The following is a 23,939-nucleotide window of genomic DNA, read 5'->3' as shown; positions in this document are numbered from 1 at the left end:
CACCGAGTACTTTAAAACGAAGAGGAAGACCAAACAAAACTTAATATCCTTTACAAACATGGCTTTGTTCAGGAAGATATGTAAAACTCAAAGCAGATGAAGTGAAGATAAAGACAATCAGGCATACTTTGATTTATAACCTCAAATGTTTAATTCTACGCAGTTTGTCCACATCTTTAATTGTGAATACATTATTTTGGAAATAAAATAAAACACAGATTTTTACCCATGTAAAAAAAATCAAGCAAGAACATCTAATTTCTGTTCATTATGTAAAATGAGTTTGCCAGGAATGAAAAGTAAGTAGAAAATCAGGCCAGTACGTAATCATACAATTATTTTGATTCAGACAGAATGATTTAGGACACGAACTCTCTGTCTAAAGTAAGTACAGCTTTATTTAAATTGATGCAACCTGGTTATATAATTTTGCTTCCAGCATCCAGGTATTTGGGAGCGGAGCAAGGACAATGTGAAATGTTAAAACAAGGCAGGCCGATTTACATGGCCAGTACAAAGAACAGCAACTTCAAAAAACACAGAGGAAATCCAAGTTTAGACCACAAAGCAGTGATAAAATGATGATACAGTACACACAAAAACATATAAAAGGGTTATGCAAATCCTTCTCTGCAGAGGCGGGTTTAGGGCAGCACAACCAGTGCAGTTGCACCACAACAATGCTGTAGAACAGATTGTGAGAGGAGTGCTAAATTTCAGCATTATACAGGGCGCTACTGAAATTTGAGAGCCTAAAGTCCACCACTGTCCTCTGACATGTTTAGCAAGGGGTGGATTTGTCCTCCTCACATGATTGTGGAATGGAGATTCCTATGCAGAGGGAAAACACCAGGGCACAAATGTTTGTGCCCAACACAGGTTGGGAGGAGGCTCCACCCACTATAATAGGTGCTGCCACCCCCTCTTCACCTGTCAGTCTGTCTTCTCAGAACTGCCTGCTTCTTGGCCTATACCAGGTACATTTGCCTTCGCGTAGCCAGTTGGCAGTTTCTACTAGTTGGCTAGATTTCCATCACCTGCTCTTCTAACGTGCTGTTTTCTGCCAGTGTGTGTGCACTACTATTCTTCATCAGGAAAGAAAAGTACAGTGGTACCTTGGTTTTCAAACGTCTCCGTTGACAAATGTTTCAGTTTTCAAACGCAATAAACCTGGAAGTAAGTGCCTCGGTTTTCGAACATGCCTCAGAAGTCAAACAGGAAATGCGGCTTCCATACTGAGTTTTCCATATTGAGTTTTCCGTTTTGAGGCTTCTGGTCTGAGTTTCCGGTTTTCAAACGTTTCAGAACTCAAACGGTCTTCCAGAACGGATTACGTTCGAAAACCAAGGTACCATTGTGTATCTAGACAACTTTAAAATCAAACTTACCTCTATTGATTTTAGAACTATAATCACAGTATTGAAAGAAACCAGCATTTTATCATCATCTGTAGAACACTTAAAAACTATGCAGAGTGCCTCTCACTGCTTCTCATATCAATCCCCAAGAGGCTGACCATTAGAAATCACAGATTAACAGTTAGAAAACTTAGCTTGACAAACCATAATAGTAAAAGGATCAAGACCACCCAATGAATCCATGCTTTACTGTGGAGTCAAGAGCATTATCTTTTGAAACACCATCTGGGGCACTCTGCTTGCCTTCAAAATACCAGTTAACACCATTGCTATGGCTGCTGTAACGTTATACTGCCTTGAACTTGTCTTCCTTCCTGCACCCATTTTCTGCCTCCATTATCTGAACTACTCTATCTATACTTGGTCGGCCTTGATAACTCCATACCCCCGTGCACTAGACTGCTTGATCCTGCAACAACATTGCCACACTAACTCATAGCAGTACAAGCATCAGGGGACAAAGCATTCCCTTGCAATGGTGATGAAAGATGAACTGGGTTCGCTTCCCCGCTCCTCCACATGCAGCTGCTGGGTGACCTTGGGCCAGTCACACTTCTCGGAAGTCTCTCAGCCTCACTCAACTCACAGAGTGTTTGTTGTGGGGGAGGAAGGGAAAAAGGATATTGTAAGCCGCTTTGAGACTCCTTCGGGTAGTGATAAAGCGGGATATCAAATCCAAACTACTCTTCTTCTTCTTCTTCTTCTTCCTCCTCCTCTGTGCCCTCTTGTCTCCAGGGCTATGTCAATTAGCCGTAAAATGAAAAAAAGAAGCTTTATAAAAGTAAATGCACAAAAACAAAACACACTCCTAGGAAGAGCTTCCGACTTGGAACTGGTTCTGTGGCCTTAACACGAATGAGATATTGGTTAGCCTTTTTGATTCTTGCATGTTTCTTTGGTTTGCTTGACGGAAAGGAGAAGCCAATCCAAGGAGATACAAGATAATTCTGGGGATTAGCATTCTGTCATCATTTGCAGAGCTCATGCGTGCACCTCTGTCTCTCATTCTCGCTTTGTTTATTTTAAAATTTTTATTCAGTTTAACAAAAATCACATATATTTGCAAAGCAAATTAACAAAAAAAGGATAAATTGAAAGCGTAACATTCACAATTTGGCATATTTTACATAATTTCAAATAAGTATTTTGGATCATGTGAAAAACGTGCTTTGTTATGCCACCATTCAGTAATCATTGCTCAATTATGTCCATGTCTCTTTTGCTCCAGATCTCTGCAAACTCTGAAAGGTTTCTTTTGCTGGTATTGGGGGGGGGGGGGGGCGTTGAGAGAAGGAAGAAAGTTTCTTCCAAGAGAGCTGTTGAATTCTGGAACTGCTCTTCAACCTTGGAAGAATGCCAGTTTTACTTCTCCTGCTATAGTAAACATAGGAAAAGAGAGATGGGAGGAATTGTTTTGAGGTAGAATGCTTCTTGCCTTCATCCTTGGCAGGAACAAGTTTTGACCAATACAGACTGAGAGGCTCTCTCCACAGCTTCTGGTGAAATTGCTTCAGCCTAGACATCTTCTCTCCAGTGGCAGGAGGCTTCCACTTCTATGGCCTCTGGAGAACTGTCTGTTAAGAAGGCTGTAATTAAATGAACTCGCTTGAGTTGGTGCTTCACAGGGGATAGTAGGAAAGGGCAACCAACTCACTGGGTCCACATGAAGGTGGGCCTCATGAAAGCGTCTCTCACTAGGCTCTGAGAAGCCTTAGGGGTGGCTGGGTGTTGGCAGCCAAGCTTATGAGCAAGGATTTGCTTCCTACTGATCAGCTTGACTGGCTGTTGTTACTATAGTTGATAACTTGGACTACTTAGCAAGACTCTTGGGAAACCTAGGAAGAGTTTGCATCGCATGTCCAAGCTGTGGAGCTGTTGGTTTGTGTCTACAAGATTTTCCCTGTTTTGGAACATATATCATGTCCACCTGGTTAGGCAGGAGTTAACATCTTGAACAAACAAATATTTGATGTAATATATTTAATAGGGATGGGGTGGGGTTTTTTGGGGGGGTGTAAGTTTCTCCACCTGCCTGCCTGCTTCCTGGAATCCCGTTCAAGCTGTTTGTCTGCTTCCGATCTATTTGTCTATCTGAATCATCTGACCTCCTTACCTGCCATTTGTACTTCTTAAGAGCTGGATCTATTCTGATCACAATTCTCCTCAGGAGTCTTCCAGCACCACATGTTTACCTAGAGGTCCTGGGGACATTATTCCATTTGACTTTGCCCTCTGCTGTGTTTTGCAGACTAGCTGTGGCTGAGGCTCATCCAAACGCCCCTGACAGGATATGATTCAACACAGCACGTCTAATGGTTTCTTAAAATACTGCTGTATATAAGCCAATCTTGGCTACACAGCAGAATTGATTGCTTGTGTAATTTATATTGGAACATATTGGCTAGACCTTGATTATTGTTTGGGCAGTTGCTTGTTTAACCAAAAAGCCATTTGAAGATCTCCTGAATTGCCAGGGTTAAATCAGTTTTACTGCCAAGAGAGCAGTTCTAAATGAAGTCTCTCTTTCTACATGTTAACAATCTTATTCTACAGCAAGCCATTTCTGTGCTCTAATAATTTGATATTGAATATTTCCAGGATAAACAAGCCCCAGACTTACTCAAAGACACATGCACACACCCTCAACATCTGTTTCTTATATCTATCATTCTTTTTTGTTACGCCATTCTATGCCAGGGCTCTTGAGAAGTCTGACTGCATCTCCTGCCAACTGAGACCACATACACAAATGTAAACAGTGTTATACTGACTATATATATATATATATATATATGGTATATAGTGCTCCTTGGTAAGATTACAGGTTCCAAGTCTTACAAAGCACAATCTCATCTTTTTGAAAACCACAATGCAACTCTTTTAAACATAAAACAAAACAAAAAAATGGTTACAAATGGCTTTGATAAATAGTATGGTAAATCAGGAGCTCAAGCTGGTTAGAAAAGGTCTTTCATTTTAGTGCATAAGATTCAAAATCCTAACACCAATAGTTAGGTTTGATGTTGGATAAAAGGCAATATAAAACCTAACAAAAAATATAAATGGATGATAGAATTAAAGACGACTGTACAAGATCACTAACATCACTAACACAACTACAGTTGGAAACAATTTTCCAAGAACAGATTCAAATTAATCTACAAAGAACTATTTATGACAGAACTAGTTTCTTTGCCCTGTGGATGGCCTATATAGCATGATTTAGTAAAATCGGAGTGATCTGTGTGACACACTTCACCTTTGCTGTTTGCACTGAAACTTTGGGCATCAGAGGACACAGGCTGTTCCTATACTGAAAACACATGATTGAGTCAACTGACACAAGAGAAAATTTACTCCACTGCAGTTTGCTGCATTCCAAAAGCTGCAGACTGTCTGCTCACTGAGCCTGTTTTATCTTCCCTATATTGTCTGCACTGCTTTTTCTTATTAATTCACCCTTCCCACTTGTGTGTTATTGGGGAGGGAACATACAGCAAGGTTTGGAGGCAAAACCAATTTGAAGTTTGAAATGTGAAACATGACTTTATTGCCCTCAGTTTTATAGTTACAAGTATCTACAAATAAGACATCTGTAGATAACGAGATAAACATTAGTGCTCATGTTAACACCTTTTGAAAATCCTTAACGTTTTCTAATGCATCATAGTTAATACTGGGGCTGAGCAACTTTTCTTCCTGTTTACGTTAAAAATGGGACACCTTTTAAGGCACTGAAACAAGGGGAAGAATCTTCTGATTTTTCTTCCTCAGAAATTCACTTTCTTGATCATAAACCAAATCTTCTAATACATAGCACCTGCATTTTATTGAAAAGAGAAAATTCTGGCTCAGGACTGCAAGCTAATACAGTGAATGCTTCCTGTAGTGAAAAGAAGAGAGATCAGAACCATATATCAGGTAGAGGAAAATGGCCCAAGTTTTATTTTTGCCTAAACTATCAGCAGATTTCCTCTCTCTTAAACAGACCGAGCTTTGAAAGACCACAATTTTAGGCATCAATTTGGGTTGATTTGGGTTCTTTTGTTGACTACATTTCAGCATGAAGCTGTCCATACTAGAAGAGCAATAGGCTCTGAGCAGCAGAGCAGTCCTGGGGTTTTGCTTCTGCCGATTGGTTGTTTGGATTTATTTGCTGATTTATGGCACTGCCTCTATTAGGTTAATTAAAAAAAATAATCATCTATGATCATCTACGATTCTTTGTGAGACACGATGTGCAAGCGATTTAATCTATGCACCCCTTTCTACCACTTGACTAGCCCTGTTCATGTACATATGGCATGCTTACACTTCTGCACTATCTTGCCACTGGGTGACAGCCAAAGCATGGAAACAAATGCCCCTTTCAGGCAATCAGAATCACTGCACCGCTCCGTGAATATCAAGTGATTTAGGCAAAACAGAACAGGAGGAGCAGAAGATAGCTATCTCCTTGCAACCTTGTTGATATATAAGCAGAGAACTGTGACTTTCCTCATATAGAGTCAAAGCAAAGGCCGACCTGAACATTTTACTGGAACATTTCTCATGAAATTTTAATGCTGGAGCCTCAAACTGTACAAGCTTTACATTATGCAAGGCAAATATCAACAGTTCTCTTTATAAAATACCAGCCCTCTTCAGTTCATGATCACAGTGTGCAATGCAGGGGGGTGGGGGAAGAAAAATTAGTTTGGTATTTGTTTAGTTTCCATGTACAGCTACTGAAATATTCAGTTTAAATAGCACTTCAGGAAAGCACTCTTAGAGCTCCAAGTATGCAAATTATTTTTTCAAGCCTAGATGTGCAAAAAAGTTGGCAAACATACTTCACCCAAAAGCACCTCAAAACAGAAATTTATAGTCCAGTTTTAGGTGGCTAGGATTCAGATATTACCTGGGCAGAGGCCACAGCTTGGTGGTAGAGCATATGGCCTGGAGGCAGAAAATTCTGGCATCTTCAGGTGAAATGGACTTTGGAAAGCTGCTGCTTTCTGAAGAAGACTGTACTACACTAAATGGACCAGTGGTCTGAGTCACTATAAGGTAGCTTTGTAGGCTTATCGGGCTTGAATTTTCCAAACCTTGGAAGGTACTGATATTTATCTTAATATTAGATACTATTATTATTTAGTTCTCCTGCATATCTTTGTACAATGTGGGTGTATGTAGGTGTATATATAAAATAATATTAGAATGCAAGTGAATTCTTCTGATTTACAAAGTGGACTATCGAAGCTCAGCAAAATTACTTTCCCAATAAAAGAACCTCTCTCTACATAATCTGGCTTCCATGTTACATTACTGTATGTTTGGACACAGGGGCCAAAGACCCAAAGATTCATCAAATGTGGCTCACAGCTCTGAACAGCTGCTGTCTCCTTTCTTCCACTGGGAGTTTACAAAGCAGTTTGTAATATGACACCTAGGAGTTCCATTTAAACAACAACTTTTTTTTATTCCACTGGGTTAAGCTAAAGAAGTTGTTTGGATTTGGGCCAAATATTACAAATACTACATTACATCTTCTATGCTTGTAATATTTGTAGGTATATTTCATGTCCATCACTGACTTCACAAAAAAAGAATCTATATTGTTGAACCACTGGAGCCTCATTCACAGCCAAATATTTTAATATGATAAACCAGGATATTCCATTGCATAGATGACAGCTCTATAGGGCTGAGGCATCTTCAGTCCCCCTAAGTCTGCTGGGCTGGGGCTGAGCCCCTCCAATCTTGAGGGGGCAGAAGAGGTTGAGTCCTTCCTTGCCCGCCCATCTCCCCCCTCCCTTTTTGTCCGCTGTGCTCAGCCGCCTTGGGAGATGCTGCATAGCATCTGTGACAGTCACATGATGTTGTGATGCATGTGACATATCACACACACACACACACGCCCCCCCCCGCCCAATGTTGGGCACAACTCGGTGCCTCTGTTCCAAAGTATGAGCAACATTTTGTTTATAAAAAAACGAGGAACCTTTCCTTGTTTGGTGCCTTCATTATACAGTGGTACCTCGGGTTACATACACTTCTGGTTATATACGCTTCAGGTTACAGACTCCGCTAACCCAGAAATAGTGCTTCAGGTTAAGAACTTTGCTTCAGGATGAGAACAGACATTGTGCTCCGGCGGCGCGGCAGCAGCAGGAGGCCCCATTAGCTAAAGTGGTGCTTCAGGTTAAGAACAGTTTCAGGTTAAGTATGGACCTCCGGAACGAATTAAGTACTTAACCGAAGGTACCACTGTACATCTTTAGGCTCCAGGCAAAAACAATCCTCTTCTTTTTTTTTTTTTTTTTTATAAAATTTTTTATTGCGTTCCTTTTCATAGGTTCACAGATTAGTTTACATAGCAACATACAAGAAACATTTTTTTTATATATATAAAGAAAAATAAAAAAATAAAAAAAAAAATTAGAAAAAGTTGAATATGTTACACATCATCTTTCATAAATTTACTTTCTTTTGGACCTCCCCACATCTTCCCAACATTGCATTCATTGTTCTAACCTGGTCAGCAATTTGTTACCTTGTTTCACCACTTATTGTATCTTTGACTTTATTATGTTACCAATTTCAAAAGTTTGTAGTTTACTTTTGATACCTTCACAATAAACATAATATATTGTTTCAAATTTGTTTCCTTTTCTTTTTTATCTGAACTTACTTTATCATTTGCTTAAAATAGGTTGCGGAAGCGTGACGTTTCCTAATCATGCAGAATCTTAACATTCAAACAACTTATAATATTTTTGCAAATAATCCTTGAATTTTTTCCAGTCCTCCTCTATTGTTTCTTCGGTCAGATCTCGAATTCTGCCAGTCATTTCTGCCAACTCCATGTAGTCCAACAACTGTGTCTGCCAGTCCTCCAGTGTGGGTAAATCTGGTGTCTTCCAGTACTTTGCGATAAGAATCCTTGCTGCTGTTGTCGCATACATAAACAGAGTTCTGTCCTTCTTTGGCACCTTCCGGTCCACCATGCCCAGCAGAAAGGCCTCTGGTTTCTTAAGAAAGGTATATTTAAATACCTTTTTCAACTCATTGTATATCATTTCCCAGAAGGCCTTTACTTCCGGGCAGGTCCACCAGAGGTGAAAGAATGTCCCTTCTGCCTCCTTACATTTCCAACACTTATTATCAGACAGGTGGTATATTTTAGCCAACTTAACTGGGGTCATGTACCACCGGTATACCATTTTCATAATGTTCTCCTTCAAGGCACTACATGCCGTGAATTTCATACCGGTGTTCCATAACCTTTCCCAGTCCAAAAAACAATCCTCTTCAACCAGGCTTTTGGATGATTAATATTCTACTGTCTTTTAGATGTGCTTGTGGATGAGGGGAGTTATTGCTTCATTTTGTTTTAACCATTTATTTTTGTGCTTTTATTTTGTGCTTTTGTGTTCTTATCTTGGGAACCACCTTGAGATCTTCAGATGAATGGTGGCATATAAATTTAATGAACAACGACAACTACTACTACCACTACAACTACCACCACTACTATTACTTACATCATATTTTCAGGTTCTGTTGCACAGGATCCCACTGCTTTGTTGACATTTACGAGGAGAGCCTGATTGGTTCCAGTGAGTAAAGCGACAAGGGATGGGATTCCACCACATCTGCGGATAATGCTCCGATTTGCTTGTTCTTGGCAACATTCACCCAGCGCTCCAACAACATTCACAAGGACTTCTTCTGGCTGATCTGTTAGTAGGCCAACCAAAGTTTCTATAGCTTTGTACTCCCGGAATCTAAAACAAAATAAAGTAAAGAATCAGCGTTAACTTTACCAGAACCGATATATCCTGAAAACATTTATGGAGCTAATCCTTCCAAAATCACAAATTGGGCACAATATTTCAGGAACTCTTTAAAAAGCATTGGTGTTACATTGTGCATGTATTAGGCTTTAAGGGCATATCTGCACTACACGTTTAAAGTACCGTATTGGTCTGAATATAAGCCACACCTTTAAAATTCAGGGGGGGGGGGCCAAGGGGAAAAAAAGACAATACCCAAATATAAGCTGCTTCCTTAAAATTCCGCAGGAACTCACACCTGTTCTGTTTTACCGTATGTCTGTTTCAGCAGCAGGATCGTAAAAGCCTATTTTTGTAAGGTCACGAATTTAAGCCGCACTTTAACTTTTCACAGTTGGAATTTGGGGAGGAAAGTGAGGCTTATATTCAGGTCAGTACGGTAATTCGAAATCAGTTTAGCTGTATTTGTTAACTTCAAAACCACAGGGAACTATTGAGTTTGAGGAAGGTGTTGAAAACTCCAGTAGAAATTCCTTAGCCTTTTCTACAGTTCTCACAATCCTTTAATTAGTTCTTAAAGAAATTTGAAGTTGAAGTATATATAATACAGATATAGCAGAAGGTTCTCCCATCTCCAGGGGAGGTACATGGGATAGGGTATGCTGTATGGTGGCACGACAAATATGGAAACCTCTCTCTCTCTAGAACTGGCAACTGTCATTTTAGTGAGCATTATTAGTGCGCTGCTGCAATTAAGGACCTGTGGGTACAGGGCAATATACAAATTTAAAAAATAGTAATGAGTGACTGTGTGGCTCCATGGGTGGCCTCTCTAGGATGGCAATTTTCAGGATGGGATGGCTTTTTTTTTTACTTGCTCTTGTACCCTGCCATGGGACCAAAAGAGGATGCTAAAAATATCCTTAAATAAAATACAAAGATCGCTGTCACAATTCTTTAAAATACATGTCTATATTCATGAGAGCTAGCAGCACCTCTTAACATAATAGGACAGGCTCCCCTGGGCACCTTGGTGGAGGCATTTGGTCACTGAAATAACCCTCCCTAGTTGGCTGGTGGTGAGTGGAGCACGCAGAGGGGTTCGGAGGGAAGAAAGTCAGAGAAGAAGAGTTTGGATTTGATATCCTGCTTTATCACTACCCGAAGGAGTCTCAAAGCGGCTAACATTCTCCTTTCCCTTCCTCCCCCACAACAAACACTCTGTGAGGTGAGTGGGGCTGAGAGACTTCAAAGAAGTGTGACTAGCCCAAGGTCACCCAGCAGCTACATGTGGAGGAGCGGAGACGCGAACCCAATTCCCCAGATTACAAATCTACTGCTCTTAACCACTACACCACACTGGCTGGCAGGGGAAGAATGAAGGAAGGGATGGAGGAAGGAGACAGAAGGAAAAGAAGCAAGCAGAAAGGCAGGCAGGCAGACCAATGAAAGTGGAGGTGGAGCAGGTGGAGCAGAGCAGAGGAAGTCACTGGCAGAGCATGAAAGGCAACTAAAATCAATATTTTTGAGTTTCTTGTCTATGGTCTCTCCCAGCTTTGGAGGTGCTGCTACACCTTGCCAAGGGTGCAAGGGTTTTTTTTTTTTGGGGGGGTGCCAATACAGCCTCTTGCCAAGGGCACAAGACAGTAGGGTCCACCTCTGAACACAAATGCACATTTCCAACATCTAAAAGGTGACTTTTAATCATGCATAGAGCTGTTAAATCTCTCTTCCTTGGATGTTTGCTTTGTCTCTACATGAAAAGATGCTAAATATATATAGCTGACAATGTGAAAATGTTATCCATACTTTGTCACGTTTTCTTTGCTGATTGCACATTTCCAGATTGCTCCGGTCACTGCTGCCAGAAGTTCTTTGTTTCCAGAATTACCAAGCAATGTAGCAAGAGGTTTGAGGCCTCCATGCTGCCTAACGAGCTCACGTGTTTCCTGGTCTTCAGCACACTATGTAAAAGGGGGGAAAGCCAGAAAAAGTACGAGCATACATAGCTGAGGCCTATAAAACAGGCTTCCACAATGAAAGTAATGAGAACAATCCAGAGCAATGCTGCGTGCTCAAGTCATTAATAAGTTAAATGGAACTTGGGCCCATTTAGCCTTGTCTCTAGTATGTAATCAACAGCTTCACAAGCACCGCAAAAAGCCTTTTCCAGTCAAAAGCTTCATTTGCAATCCAGTGTGAATATGCTGCTCCTGTGCCAGAAGACTTCTCCACTAACTTCATTATTAAAGGTTGCTCCTGCATCCACGATGGATCTGTCTCCGATAACAAAGTCAATGAGGAATCCCCTTCGAAGCAGACACTTTATGGAGCAGGATTTCAGGATCTTCAATCATTTTGAACACATTAAACGTCAGGGTCCCAGATTAGGGAACAACACCCACCCACCCACCCTCGAGAGCAACGGTTCTCCACCTGTGGGTCCCCAGATGTTGTTGGACTACAACTCCCATCATCCCTGAGCTCTGGCCTTGCTAGCTAGGGGTGATGGGAGTTGTAGTTCAACAACATCTGGGGACCCACAGGTTGAGAAAGGCTGCCCCAGAGGGTTTTTACATAGCAGTGGAACCACTACAGCAGTCCCAGTCCTGCTGCACGCAGAGGACAGGATGGGAGGCTGGCTGGTTGTTGTGCCCATCTGGAACTGGTGCAGCAGCTGGGGCTGAATAGAACCCGATGGCATCATGTGACAGCAGCAGGGCTACCACAGCAACCAACAGCTCAGTCCTGCCCCTCTTTCCTTCCCCAAAAGTCCCATTTCAGCACTTCTGCTGACATGTTTGGGTACCTCCGCCAGCCTGCAGGTCAGGTAGACAGAAAGGGAAGCTCCACACCAGCCAACCCTGCCCCAGCCCGGCACAAAGGGGGTTTGGATGACTTTGTAACCTTCCTAGCTGTACCGTTGAAATTGCAAGGCTGTACTTATTTTATATGCTTTGTAGCCATTTTGACTAGGGCATCCAATACAGTTGGCAGCATCTTACAAAGCAAGGCATGGACATGTCGCAAACTGGGTTGCTTACTATTCCTTACGGAACTTTTTGCTCTAGTTGAAGTACTCGTCTGCCTACTTCACCACTATCATGCTTATAAACTCATGTTAACTATGGAGTTTTTCAGTCCTCTTGGTAGGGTAGGAGGATACAACTCGCTTTCCAATATTGCCCAACCTGTGCAATATTACTAGATGAAATAATATGCAGGAAACCTCAGCTGGCCTGGAAGCATCCCTTACCTTAAAAATAGCACTGGCACAATGCATTTGAAGCTCTTCATTGTCACTGTTCAGATTTTTCACAAGATTCTCTATCATCTTCTCATTTTTAATTGCGAGTCTGTAGCTTGGCTACAAAGGCAAGTTTTATGTATTAAGTTAAGAGATGTATTAACAGATAAATTGCTATTATTCAAAACGCAAAACACGATAGTAGAACCTTGATGATCCAAACCATAATTATGCAGAACCTTTACAGGGAACGCTCTCTAGCTTGTTTACAATAAAATTGTTGTTTCAACAATGGCAGCACACACCATGGGCATAAATATATCAAGATACTAAGTGGTCCTGAGACTCCGATTAGAACAATCCCCCACATAGTTCTATAGCAAAGATCCTAAGCTTCATAAACAGAAGTGTTTAAACAGTGTTGGAGCACATGTTTTACATGCCAAAGGTCCAATGCTCAGTCTCTAGGTAAAGCTAGAAGAGTCTTGTCTGAAATCCCAGAGACGTGCTGTCATTAATGTAGATACTACTGAGCTAGGTGGACCAAATGCCCAACTCAGTATAGGATATAAGATAAGGTGTCCCTTTGACTATTGGCAGAAGATGCTATTTTCATTTTGTATTGTGTAATGTTTAATTGTAGCCATCGATGGAGTCACATTTCTATTCATTAAGATGTTAAAAAATATTACTGAATGAACCTGAGATAAGAGCTATTTTATTAACTGAATTCATTCAATATTTTGCGGGATATTTGTTAAATATCATTTGTAGAGCTTTTAAAAAAACCACAGTTGAAAGCATTTGTACACTTTTTGCTGGATCTCAGATTCTGCTCTTATTTCCACCTGCAGAAAAGCTCAGATGCTTACCTCAGATGCACACTCTTGCAAAGTTCCTACTACGGGTATTAACATATTTGAATGGGGGGACTTCAGTAACTGAGCCAGCAGGGGGATGCCTCCGGCTTTACGTATTGCTTCTTTATTCCTGGAACTTTTGCTACAGCTCCAGAGTGCCAAAGCTCCACATCGTGCCACTTCAATCTCTTTTCCCTGGAGTGGAGTGAGACTTGACGATCCCATGGATGAGCAGTCCAATAGCCCAACCTGATAGAAAAAGACAGATCGCTTATTGTCTTTAGTGAATGTCAGCAATAAAGGCAAATGTAGTATGCCCATACCAGAGAGCAGCACTGTGCATAAGACTCATCTGCCTGTAACTGATGTACTGAAGGTGAGTGAAGGAAAGAGATTACACCTGTTCTCACACTGATGTTAGTTTCTGGGCCCAATTCAAGAAATTGTCTAAAACATCAAAGCATCTGAAGGCTGCCATACTTCCACTACCATGAATGCCTACTGAGATTTTGTGGCAAAGGCTTTTTTCCCATGCATCTTCTGAGAGGTGTGTTTCGTGACTGCCTGTGGCCAGCATGGCCTTTACAATGTTTAGTCCAAGCCTCTGGAATTCCTTCCCTAAGAAACTTCGCCCTTATCTTAGCTTTGTGGCGCAAATAATGATAACTTTAGCTTGTAAGACATTTGACATTCATTGGTACATTTGGCTTACGTATATAAATTCTGACCACCCTTTCCTGTTAGTTTAAATTGGTTTTTTTTATTTTAGAATTTTAAAATTATAATTTTAGTGTGTTGTTTCAGAGTGTTTACTGAAGACACTGCCTTGAGTATGTTTATTTATTTATTTAAATAAGGCAGGTTATAAGTTATACTGTAAACTTTCCAATGAAAGGATAGGCATGTGCAAAGGAATAGAAGCTAAAAACAACATTGATTTCTGGATTGGAGCAACTGAAGCAAAGATGGTGTTGCAGAAATGCCTACCTTTTAGCAAAATAACAAAAGAAGATAAAGTGAAGATGAAAACTGTGATGCCAAGATTGATTGTTGTTTATCAGGTCTACTTACTAGTCTCTTGATTCCACCATGCTGCCGGACTGTTCTTCGGGCCCTCTTGAATCTGGCCACATTAGCTATGGTTTCAGCTGCCAAACATTTCAGATCTTGGTCTAGAGAATCAAGTATCTTAACCATGATCTGTAATCCTCCAAGATCAGCAATTGTACGTCTGATTTGTGGATTTTGGCTAATTTCCTTCAGGATTTTTAATGAGCCAATCTAATCAGAGAAGAAATTACACAAGATTGTTTAATGTGGATATAGAGTTTGATTATTCAAGTAACATACGCAAAAATATTGTACGGGTAGACAGCTGAATGCAAAGAAGGTAAAATCATGTGGGATAGTGAGACTGCTTTCTTATGAGATTGTCCCCAGAATGGATGGGGAAAGCAGGGCTAAGCAGCAACTGCCTTCTGACTCATGATAAGTAGCAGGAATAAGGCACTAGAAAGTGTGGGATAACACTTCCTTTGACACAATGTCATCTAACCTTCCTGCAAACAAAACCAGAATGAACACTCACTAAAACAAGTGCCTTAGCAGCCTTGTGTTGCTGAAAGGAAGATGTCTACACAACAGAAATCTACCATTCCACCATCTTTTTTTGAGTTTCAGCTGAGCTAAGCTACGGTTAACTGTGGTTAACATCCCAGTTTCTTACTTTTCATTCTGAAAGGAGAGCAACTTCATAAACGCTAGAAAGAATTTTGAGGGAGACTGAGAATGGCTCTGAAGTTCAGAGTCGTTTTATTTTCGTGTTATATTACGGACAATACTAAGCTGTAGTTGCATTAAGGAGTAAGAGACCCAGTGCTAATTGGGAAGTATCTGTCCTGGAAGTAAATATACAATTGCTGGACAACAGCTTCTAGAATCCATATAAAGCACAATTCAATCTGACAATTGAACTCACCTTACATTTGATTTCTTCGGTATAAAGCAAATTAATCAGCACTTCAAGGCCACCAACATCTCTGATTGCCAACTGACAAGTTTCTTGAGACAAGTTGAAATCTCTCATTGAACACAATGCAATTACAGTAGCTGTCTGGTTGCCAGCCTACAAAACAGAGAAATTTGAAATGTACAATAAAATACAACTTTGTACTATACAGTTGAGGGAGTTGGATATGTTTAGCCTGGAAAAGAGGAGATTGAGAGACAATATGACAGCCATCTTCATCTATCTCAAGGGCCGTCACATGGAAGATGGTGCAAGCTTGTAGAGTAGGGCTCAAACCAATGGATTCAAGTTACAAGAAAGGAGATTTCGACTAAACACGAAAAAGAACTTTTTGATGGCTAGAGCTGTTCGACGGTGGAATGAACTCCTTCGAAAGGTGGTGGACTCTCCTTCCTTGAAGGTTTTTAAGCAGAGGTTCGATGGCCATCTCTAACGGATGCTATAGTTGAGATTCCTGACTGCAGGGGGTTGGACTCACTGTTCAAAACTCCCATTGTTCTAGGTGCATTTTGCAACAGGGAATTTCATTAGTGTGAGCTGTTTCTGAGCTCTGGGTGCAGTAGTGCATCTAAGATTTCATATTAAAACTGCAGAATGGAAGGAAAGGAGGACCTTTTTCTGCCTCCCCACTTCCAGCTACTCTCTTAAGACTGGTTAAGAGACCCTCTTAAGAATATTAGTGGGGTGGGCAGGGGAAGGACTACTAGACCATGAGAAAAATGAACATAATATTTTAGCTGAAGTTCATTCATTTTCAGCTTTGTATTCTTGTTATAAAAAAGCACACCTAGACATTCCGTTGTTGCGCCAACAAGCTAGGTTTAAGGTGCCATTTAGCTCCTACTTTTCATATCTCAGTTTATAACACTGGTTGGACTAGATCAGGGCAAACTCGGCCCTCCAGTTATTTTGGGACTACAACTCCCATAATCCCTAGCTAACAGGACAAGTGGTCAGGGGTGATGGGAGTTGTAGTCCCAAAACATCTGGAGGGCCAAGTTTGCCTATGCCTGGACTAGATGACCCACGGGGTCTCTTCCAACTCTATGATTCTAAGAAATATTCTGACACAGAAAATGCATAACTAGACACAAACAAAATGAAACAGGACAATAGCCATATTGTATCCTTTTTGTTAGAGTCTATTTGTTTATTCATTTCTGATTACTTTTTATTATTTATTTTATTACTACAGCGCCCACTGAAGAAAGCCCTCTGGGTGGTTTACAAAAGTCAATATCATACATACACTATCCTACAAAACCATATAACAATCCCCATGAAAGCAACGTAAAGATCAAAACATTTTACCAAAAACTACCATAAAAACAAATCAGCATAAAATTAAATGAAGACCAGCCTAAAACCAGCAAGAAGAAACCAATTTGTCCAACCTAAAAGCATTAAAACATTTGAAATTAAAAGTTCTGTGAGACTGGCACCAAAAAGATTGTCATTTTATTTCTTTATTCCTTTATTTGGACAGCACCAGTGAACCATAAATATTTCCAAGTCTGTTCAGTCAAAGGTATATCTAAATCTGAACTAAACTCTTCCTAGCACTGGGTACTGTATATATTTATCTATTATATCGTGGCTGACATACAACAATGACATTCAATAGCCTTCTTCCACCTGCCTTGCTCCACCCTCCAGTCTCTGCTTCTCAATTTGTATTGTATTATTTTATGCACTGTGGCTTGCCGTTGTTTTACTGACTGTAGTTTAGAAATTATTTATTGCAATTGTTAAAAGTGGATTTCTGTTTAATTTTTTATATGCTGATACTTAATATTATTCTGTACTATTCTAATGATTGTTGAATGATACTTTATTTCATGTATGTTGCTTATTTTAAAGTTATGTTTTATTATCACATTTTTTGCATTGCATTAGATTGTTATAAGGTGTACATTCTTTGTTTCTTCAGCTTGTAAACCGCCTTGGGTATTATAAGATAGAAAGACAGTATAGTGGTACCTTGGGTTACATACGCTTCAGGTTACAGACGCTTCAGGTTACAGACTCCGCTAACCCAGAAATAGTACCTCGGGTTAAGAACTTTGCTTCAGGATGAGAACAGAAATTGTGCTCTGGCGGCATGGCAGCAGCAGGAGGCCCCATTAGCTAAAGTGGTGCTTCAGGTTAAGAACTGTTTCAGGTTAAGTACGGACCTCCGGAACGAATTAAGTACTTAACCCGAGCTACCACTGTATACAAATTAAAAGTGATGATGAGTGGCGATGATTCAATAAGGATGCAATTCTAATCCCACCCCATCTTGACGGTGGAGTGGCAGGTAAAATAACATGCAGACATCTCTAAGCTGGCCTCTGCTAGTGGAGAGTACCATCAGCAGAAAGCCTAGAAATGAGGTGTTTCAGTGTGACATTGGGCGCTTTGGAGCCCCAACAATACCAATAAAGATTTGATTCTAGGAGCTCTCAGGAAGAAGTAGCCTGGAGCTGTTGCAGCAAAAAAACCTCCCCCCTCTTTTTTGCCCTGGCATTCGATTGGGTGGCAGATCTGTCACTCCATTCTTTGCAAAAATGCTCAAGCAAGTATTTATTCACTCACAATAAATCTCAAGTAAAAAATATCTTTTCCCCCTCTGCTTTTCAGGATTGCTTACACAGTTTAATATAGATTTTTTAAAGCAAAACCACAATAAAATAATTTTCATATGCTCTGACACATTAGTCCTATAGCATAACCATTACTACTAGTTGCCACAACAATTATTTTTTTCTGTCTAGTAGTTCTTACAGAACGCTTTCAAGGGCAAGTCTTAACAAACATGGAAATGGTTAGTTTTCTATTAAGTGTACACAAAAGCTGCATCATGTTGTTACAGCCATTGAAATCGGATACAGTATGTTGGATGCAAAATAAATTCTACTGGCATTGCAACAATCACTTTTAAAGCTTTAAATTAAAGGCAGGTTTCATTTCAGAAAGTCTAGCCCTTCTTATAGGATGGTTCAGCATAAATATCCACAAATTTAAATGAAAATATAATGTGAATTCTAAAAAGAATGTGTACCATGCTCACAGAGAAAACGTTTTCTAACCAATCTCTGGGCGGCAGCTGAATTTCAGCATCAAGGCAAATGACAGCTGTAAATAAAGAAAGCCATCTTTCTGAAAATATAAGAAATAGCCCATTTAACTCAGTGGGTTTAAAGGAACAATAACAATTACAGTATTACACAATGCAAAAAAAAAATGTAGAGAGGTGAATACCAAACCACATACATTAGTTAATACAAAACAATTACAAATATGAAACTTTGTCTGCTTAATGACTTTTCTTGTGAGTAAGCCAAAGTAAGGGGAAATAATGGAAAAGATGTCTCTGTTACTCCTTATAGAAATTTCTCACTTGGTTAGCACAATGGGTCTGGTTCACAAACTCCACAGGCTCCTTGGAGTCCATATGGCTCTTCTAGAATTCGATTCTGAGCATTCTCTTCTACACAGATCACATCCAAAAGAGAAGCAAATGTCTCATTTCCCTGCATATATTCCTATTTCGACTACTCTGTGGGACAAAAGGAGCTCTGTTGTCAACCAAAGGAGACCTTTTGACAGAGAGATTATAAAAAGGACTCCGGCACACATGGATGGGTATGGGAATATATTACAAACTGCTGTCGTATCTGCTTGACTATACCTGCCACCTTTTGAAAATGCAAGAGAGAGAAAAAGAGATGTTCCTCTATATGCACCCATTAATATTATATCTTCCAAAGCACCATTGTTATTGAACATGCTTTAAAACGTGTTAAAGTTTGTAAGCACAATTTTAAAAGCTAGGCTTACAAGACTTTAAATGTGAGCGAACTAGAGCAGTATTGTCGGATTCTTGGGGGGGGGGAGAGGTGAATTGAGCAGTATAGATTTAGCCATTATCTTAATTAACTAACGAAGGAGCTGGGAAGTTTGACTCTTAAAAGGCTATGCTCTGATTACATCTCAGGTTCCATGAGGGCTAAGCTTACTGCATCACAGCAACGTATATTGCTAATTAAATGAAACTGTGATGCAAAGTTCAGCTTTTTAATTTGAAAAGTTATTTAGTTTATGCACAACTTTTACTTAAGCAGGTGTATTACTAATACTACTATTTATTTAGAAATATCCTATTATTGGCTGAAGGTGATTTACAAACATACCATAAAAAGAACTAAAAAAGCTTATATATATATGTGAGAGAGAGAGAAACAATACAAAATGAAAACCTAAGGTATTATGTGGCTGCACTGCTTGTTGGAATGAAGGTGTAAGTATCCCAGTACCGTCTTAGCACAAGGTTTTTGTTTTTCGTTTCAAAGAAAAACACAAGCGTGTTTCTAAATGTTCATTTTTCTGCTCCAACTTTTCATTCTATTTTACAGAACACAGGTCAAGCTGCAACTTGTTAGAGATGAGTTATGGACAAGTATAACTGAGTTATGGAATAATTCCTTGCCCCATTTCCTGAATCCTCTGGAGTTCTTGGGCTATAGCCTGGCAGTGAATAAAACATACAGATTAAAATAACCAGGGCCAGTGGAAAATCATAACCATGATAAAAATCACAGATTCCATAATGTTCACATTACATGTCTGTAGCGCGTGGAAAATGACTATTGTTTAAGAGCTAATTAAGGACTGACACCGTCGGGCCTGGTATGTCTCAATAACAAGGGAGTGCATGCAGTGAAATTCAGATTAAAACTATTACCAAGTTTTCTGCTAACAAAACAGAATAAAAAATAATAATCACAAGACACAGAAAGAACCATTCTTTCCATATTGGAATCAAAGGGTGGTACTGGGCCATTGCTTATACCTCTCAGCTACATGACTCCCTGACCTCTTCATCTTGCAAAGCGTACAAAACGTACACTGAGGGAGACTAAACATAATCTGGACTGTGGCTTGTCTCTCGCTGCTGGTAGCCAAGATTTGCACTTGGCAAAAGGAGAAGGGCAGAAAGATGAAGCAGACTGGCAGAGGCACTGGGCCTGTCATTCATATCACTGGTTCCCAGTGAAGACTGTAGAGCAGTCTCGCCCAAACGGCGGCCTTCCAGACATTTTGCACTACAACTCTCATCACTCCCAATCAACGTGCGATGCGTAGTCCAAAAGGTCTGGAAGGCTGCTCTAGAGTGTGGCGAGTTCCTCCTAAACGCTCCGCAAACAGCAGTAAATTGGGACACTTCATCGTTCATTTTGTTCTGATATGGTGAGGAACTTGACCATTATGTGATGTACCGTATTTTTCGCTCTATAGGACGCACCTGACCATAGGACGCACCTTGTTTTAGAGGGGGAGAGCAAGGAAAAAAAAATTCTCTCCCTCTCTGTGCAGCACCCCTTCAGCAAAGCGGCAGGAGAAACGGAGCCCCTTCCATTTCTCCTCCCGCTTCACTGAAGGGGCACTGCGCAGAGAGGGAAAGCTGCGTAGCGCCTCTCCAGCGAAGCGAAGCCAGGAGAGCAAGAGGGATCGGTGCACACCGACCCCTCTCACTCTCCAAGCTTCAGCGAAAGCAAAGCGAAGCCTCTGGAGCGCAGCGTAGCTATCCCTAAAGCCTACCGGAGCGCTCCCACTGCGCTTCGGAGGCTTCGCATTGCTATTGCTGAAGCCATGGAGCCTGCATTCGCTCCATAAGACGCACACACATTTCCCCTTAATTTTTGGAGGGGAAAAAGTGTGTCTTATAGAGCGAAAAATACGGTAAGCACCAGCGGCTAGCAAACACATACTGGATTTCGCACCTGTAAGAAATAGCAACACTGATATCTTAAGTTCATCTTTCTGAGGCCTAAATTGCACACTGCATATTTTAACTGCAGCCTGATGGCACCTAAGTGATTAAAAAGTCCCTTCTGTGGGTGGAAACTGGGACTAGAGAAGGAGCAGGAGGTACAAGGCATCACTGAACCCCTTCTCCAACCTCAACTCGCAGACACACAGCAGGAGATGAACCACCACCACCGGGGCTTGCACACGTGCATCTAAAACCTCTCCGTAAGCTGGTTTATGCAGTCAACATGTATAGGAAACAAATTTGGAGAAAAATTAAACGATATGCTTTCCCTTTTGTTTCAGCAACAAGAATCAGGGCATTGGGAAAAGGGGTGGGTGCCCAGACTGGATCAGTGTTTTACAGCAATATTGTTAAGTGCACTTTTTGAAAGTCTATAGAAGAGTGCATACCCTCCAACACGTTGAGTCCCAAAACCAGGATGCACATCTCCTGTCCGTGCTCCTGCGTGAGTCATGTGACCCGCACGAGATCACAGAGCCACTTTTTTCAGGGCCATGGTCTAAGGTAAAGGGACCCCAGACCAATAGGTCCAGTCGTGACTGACTCTGGGGTTGTGGCGCTCATCTTGCTTTATTGGCCGAGGGAGCCGGCGTACAGCTTCCGGGTCATGTGGCCAGCATGACTAAGCCTCTTCTGGTGAACCAGAGCAGCGCACGGAAATGCTGTTTACCTTCCTGCTGGAGCGGTACCTATTTATCTACTTGCACTTGACGTGCTTTTGAACTGCTAGGTTGGCAGGAGCAGGGACTGAGCAACAGGAGCTCACCCCGTTGCGGGGATCCGAACCACCAACCTTCTGATCGGCAAGTCCTAGGCTCTGTGGTTTAACCCACAGCGCCACCTGCGTCCCCGGGCCATGGTCTAATGGCACACAAAAACGTATGCTTTGGGGCATTGCTTTTTAGGGCAAGATCTTGGTGTAAAATTGCACAAGATCACAGTGACCAAAATGGCAACCATGCTCTCGTGGGGGGGAAATGAGATGTCCCAGTTTTTATGGGACACTTGCAGGTTATGAGAGTGTACTTTTTTTGTATGCTTTTTTTTGCCAGCTCACATGGGCATTGGGTGTCACTGCTGGTGCTGCAGTGCACAAAAGCCTTTTAAACGAAAGGTAGGGACTCCTAAGGTTTGTGCAGGTATACTCCGTTTTTCACTTAAACCCTGAGGTCCACCAAGTGAAGCCAGGTACAAAATAGTGGCTCAGAAAGGTGCAACAGGGAACTCTGAGCACACACTAAGCTTGGGAACCCAAACTTTCTTGATATCTGCAGCCTAATTTAGGAGAGAGAGAAAATGTGGTGGTTGTTGTCGTCACTATCATTAAATCAATGGGAGGTGAAAATTCTGCTGGCCTAATGCAAATTACTCAGAGATAAAGCAACAGATGCTGATCAACTTTCACTCCTGTTTCATCACCAAGCTTCTACGATGCTCCCATAGACCAATCAGAGGGCACATGGCAAGGACATCACTTCGGAAACTGGTGCTTCTGTCTGATGTCAAATGCCAGAGAAAGCACTGCACACTTCTCAAAGTGGGGCTGATAATAGGGGAGAGGAAGCTGAGGACGAACTGCTCTCAGCATCTGGCAAGAGTTGCAGCTGCCACAAGTGGGTGTGGGGTCATGGCTGGGCCTGCAACAGTGTCTGCGAAAGAAATTTAACAAGACTAATCTGGGAAGAACCATTGCTTCTTCAGGCTGTCAAGGAAACAACAAGCAGCTGAGCCTGAATAAAAAGTTGGGCAATTTAGTTGCAATGGAGCCAATGGATTTTCCAAGGGAAAACTAAACCATATGAACAGAGTATTTAACTACAAGGGGAACAATGCTTTCAGGGAATAAACAATTCACTGGCTCAGCAAGCATACGTCTTAAACTCACTGAAGAAGACTACTGAGATCTCGGGGCAAGTCTGAAAAATTACATCTCTCAGATTGTGGCATCTGATTCAAACATACATGGGCCTGCATGCCATATGATAGCATCTGGAATATTACCTAGTTTTGATCAGTTTAAAGAATTTTGTTTTGTTTTTTAAAAAGCGATATAAAGAATAAGAAAAGAAAACAATTTAAGGACAATTCCACCCGCAACGTCCCACCCTGCAAAAAAACCCCTGAATTTTCAGTTGCCAGGTGGACACCCATTTCAGCCTCTGAACGTAGAACATCTGCGTACCTTGAGCCTTGTTGGATTGGTCCAAAAATCAGTCTAATCCAGCATCATGTTTCACATAATGGCTGACCAGGTAATTCCTGGAAGCCCCTAATGTCCTCCCCATTTCCTCCCCCCCCCCCCGAACCATGAATTCAGTAGCATATCCATATAGCTTCTCGAAATGAGATTTCTATTTAGCTGCTCTGCTTAAAAGCCCTTGTGGTTTTAAGAGGTGGTGCAAGGAATGGATGCCACAGTTGTGCCACAAACCATATGTACAGAGTATTTAACTACAAGGGGAACAATGCTTTCATTGTCCATCATTTCAGGCCAATATAATTTGTGATACAATCCAGGTGGCAGAATATTTTGGGTTTCCAAGTCAAACACAAGTGGTGTATCACATGAGACATTAGATCAGGTAAAACAACTGCAGGTGTCCCTCGGCAACAAGCTGTTATGGCGCTAGGCACCGTGGCTCTTTTTCTTTATTATAGCAGAAACAGGCATCGGCAGGAGTGGTGACACACTGTTGCCTTATGTACATAACATGAATTACACTGTGTCCTACAGGAATCCAGTGGTGGTCCTTGACCACTTAAACTGCAGTGAATGCTTGTTTCCAAAA

At 41.1% G+C, this 23,939-nt stretch overlaps 1 protein-coding gene and 1 long non-coding RNA gene across 7 annotated transcripts in view; both read right to left on the bottom strand.

Moving 5' to 3' along the window:
* LOC310689714 overlaps window positions 1–23,939 on the bottom strand; it is a 172,121-nt gene that overhangs the window by 106,069 nt on the left and 42,113 nt on the right. The gene's annotated exons all lie outside the window — the stretch shown is intronic.
* ODAD2 (outer dynein arm docking complex subunit 2) overlaps window positions 1–23,939 on the bottom strand; it is a 90,855-nt gene that overhangs the window by 25,977 nt on the left and 40,939 nt on the right. For all 6 annotated transcript variants that reach the window (XM_083467385.1, XM_083467383.1, XM_083467386.1 and 3 more), the window contains 6 exons: window positions 15,282–15,428; window positions 14,375–14,584; window positions 13,316–13,552; window positions 12,453–12,563; window positions 11,006–11,160; window positions 8,945–9,187 (listed from right to left, as the gene is read on the bottom strand). In XM_083467385.1, coding sequence (XP_083323511.1) covers window positions 8,945–9,187; window positions 11,006–11,160; window positions 12,453–12,563; window positions 13,316–13,552; window positions 14,375–14,584; window positions 15,282–15,428 — 1,103 coding nt within the window. The remainder of the gene's footprint in view (window positions 1–8,944; window positions 9,188–11,005; window positions 11,161–12,452; window positions 12,564–13,315; window positions 13,553–14,374; window positions 14,585–15,281; window positions 15,429–23,939) is intronic.

The sequence above is a fragment of the Podarcis liolepis genome (genome assembly GCF_965112155.1).
Source record: "Podarcis liolepis genome assembly, chromosome: 12".
NCBI lineage: Eukaryota > Metazoa > Chordata > Lepidosauria > Squamata > Lacertidae > Podarcis > Podarcis liolepis.
This window is presented reverse-complemented; position numbering and strand designations above follow the sequence as displayed.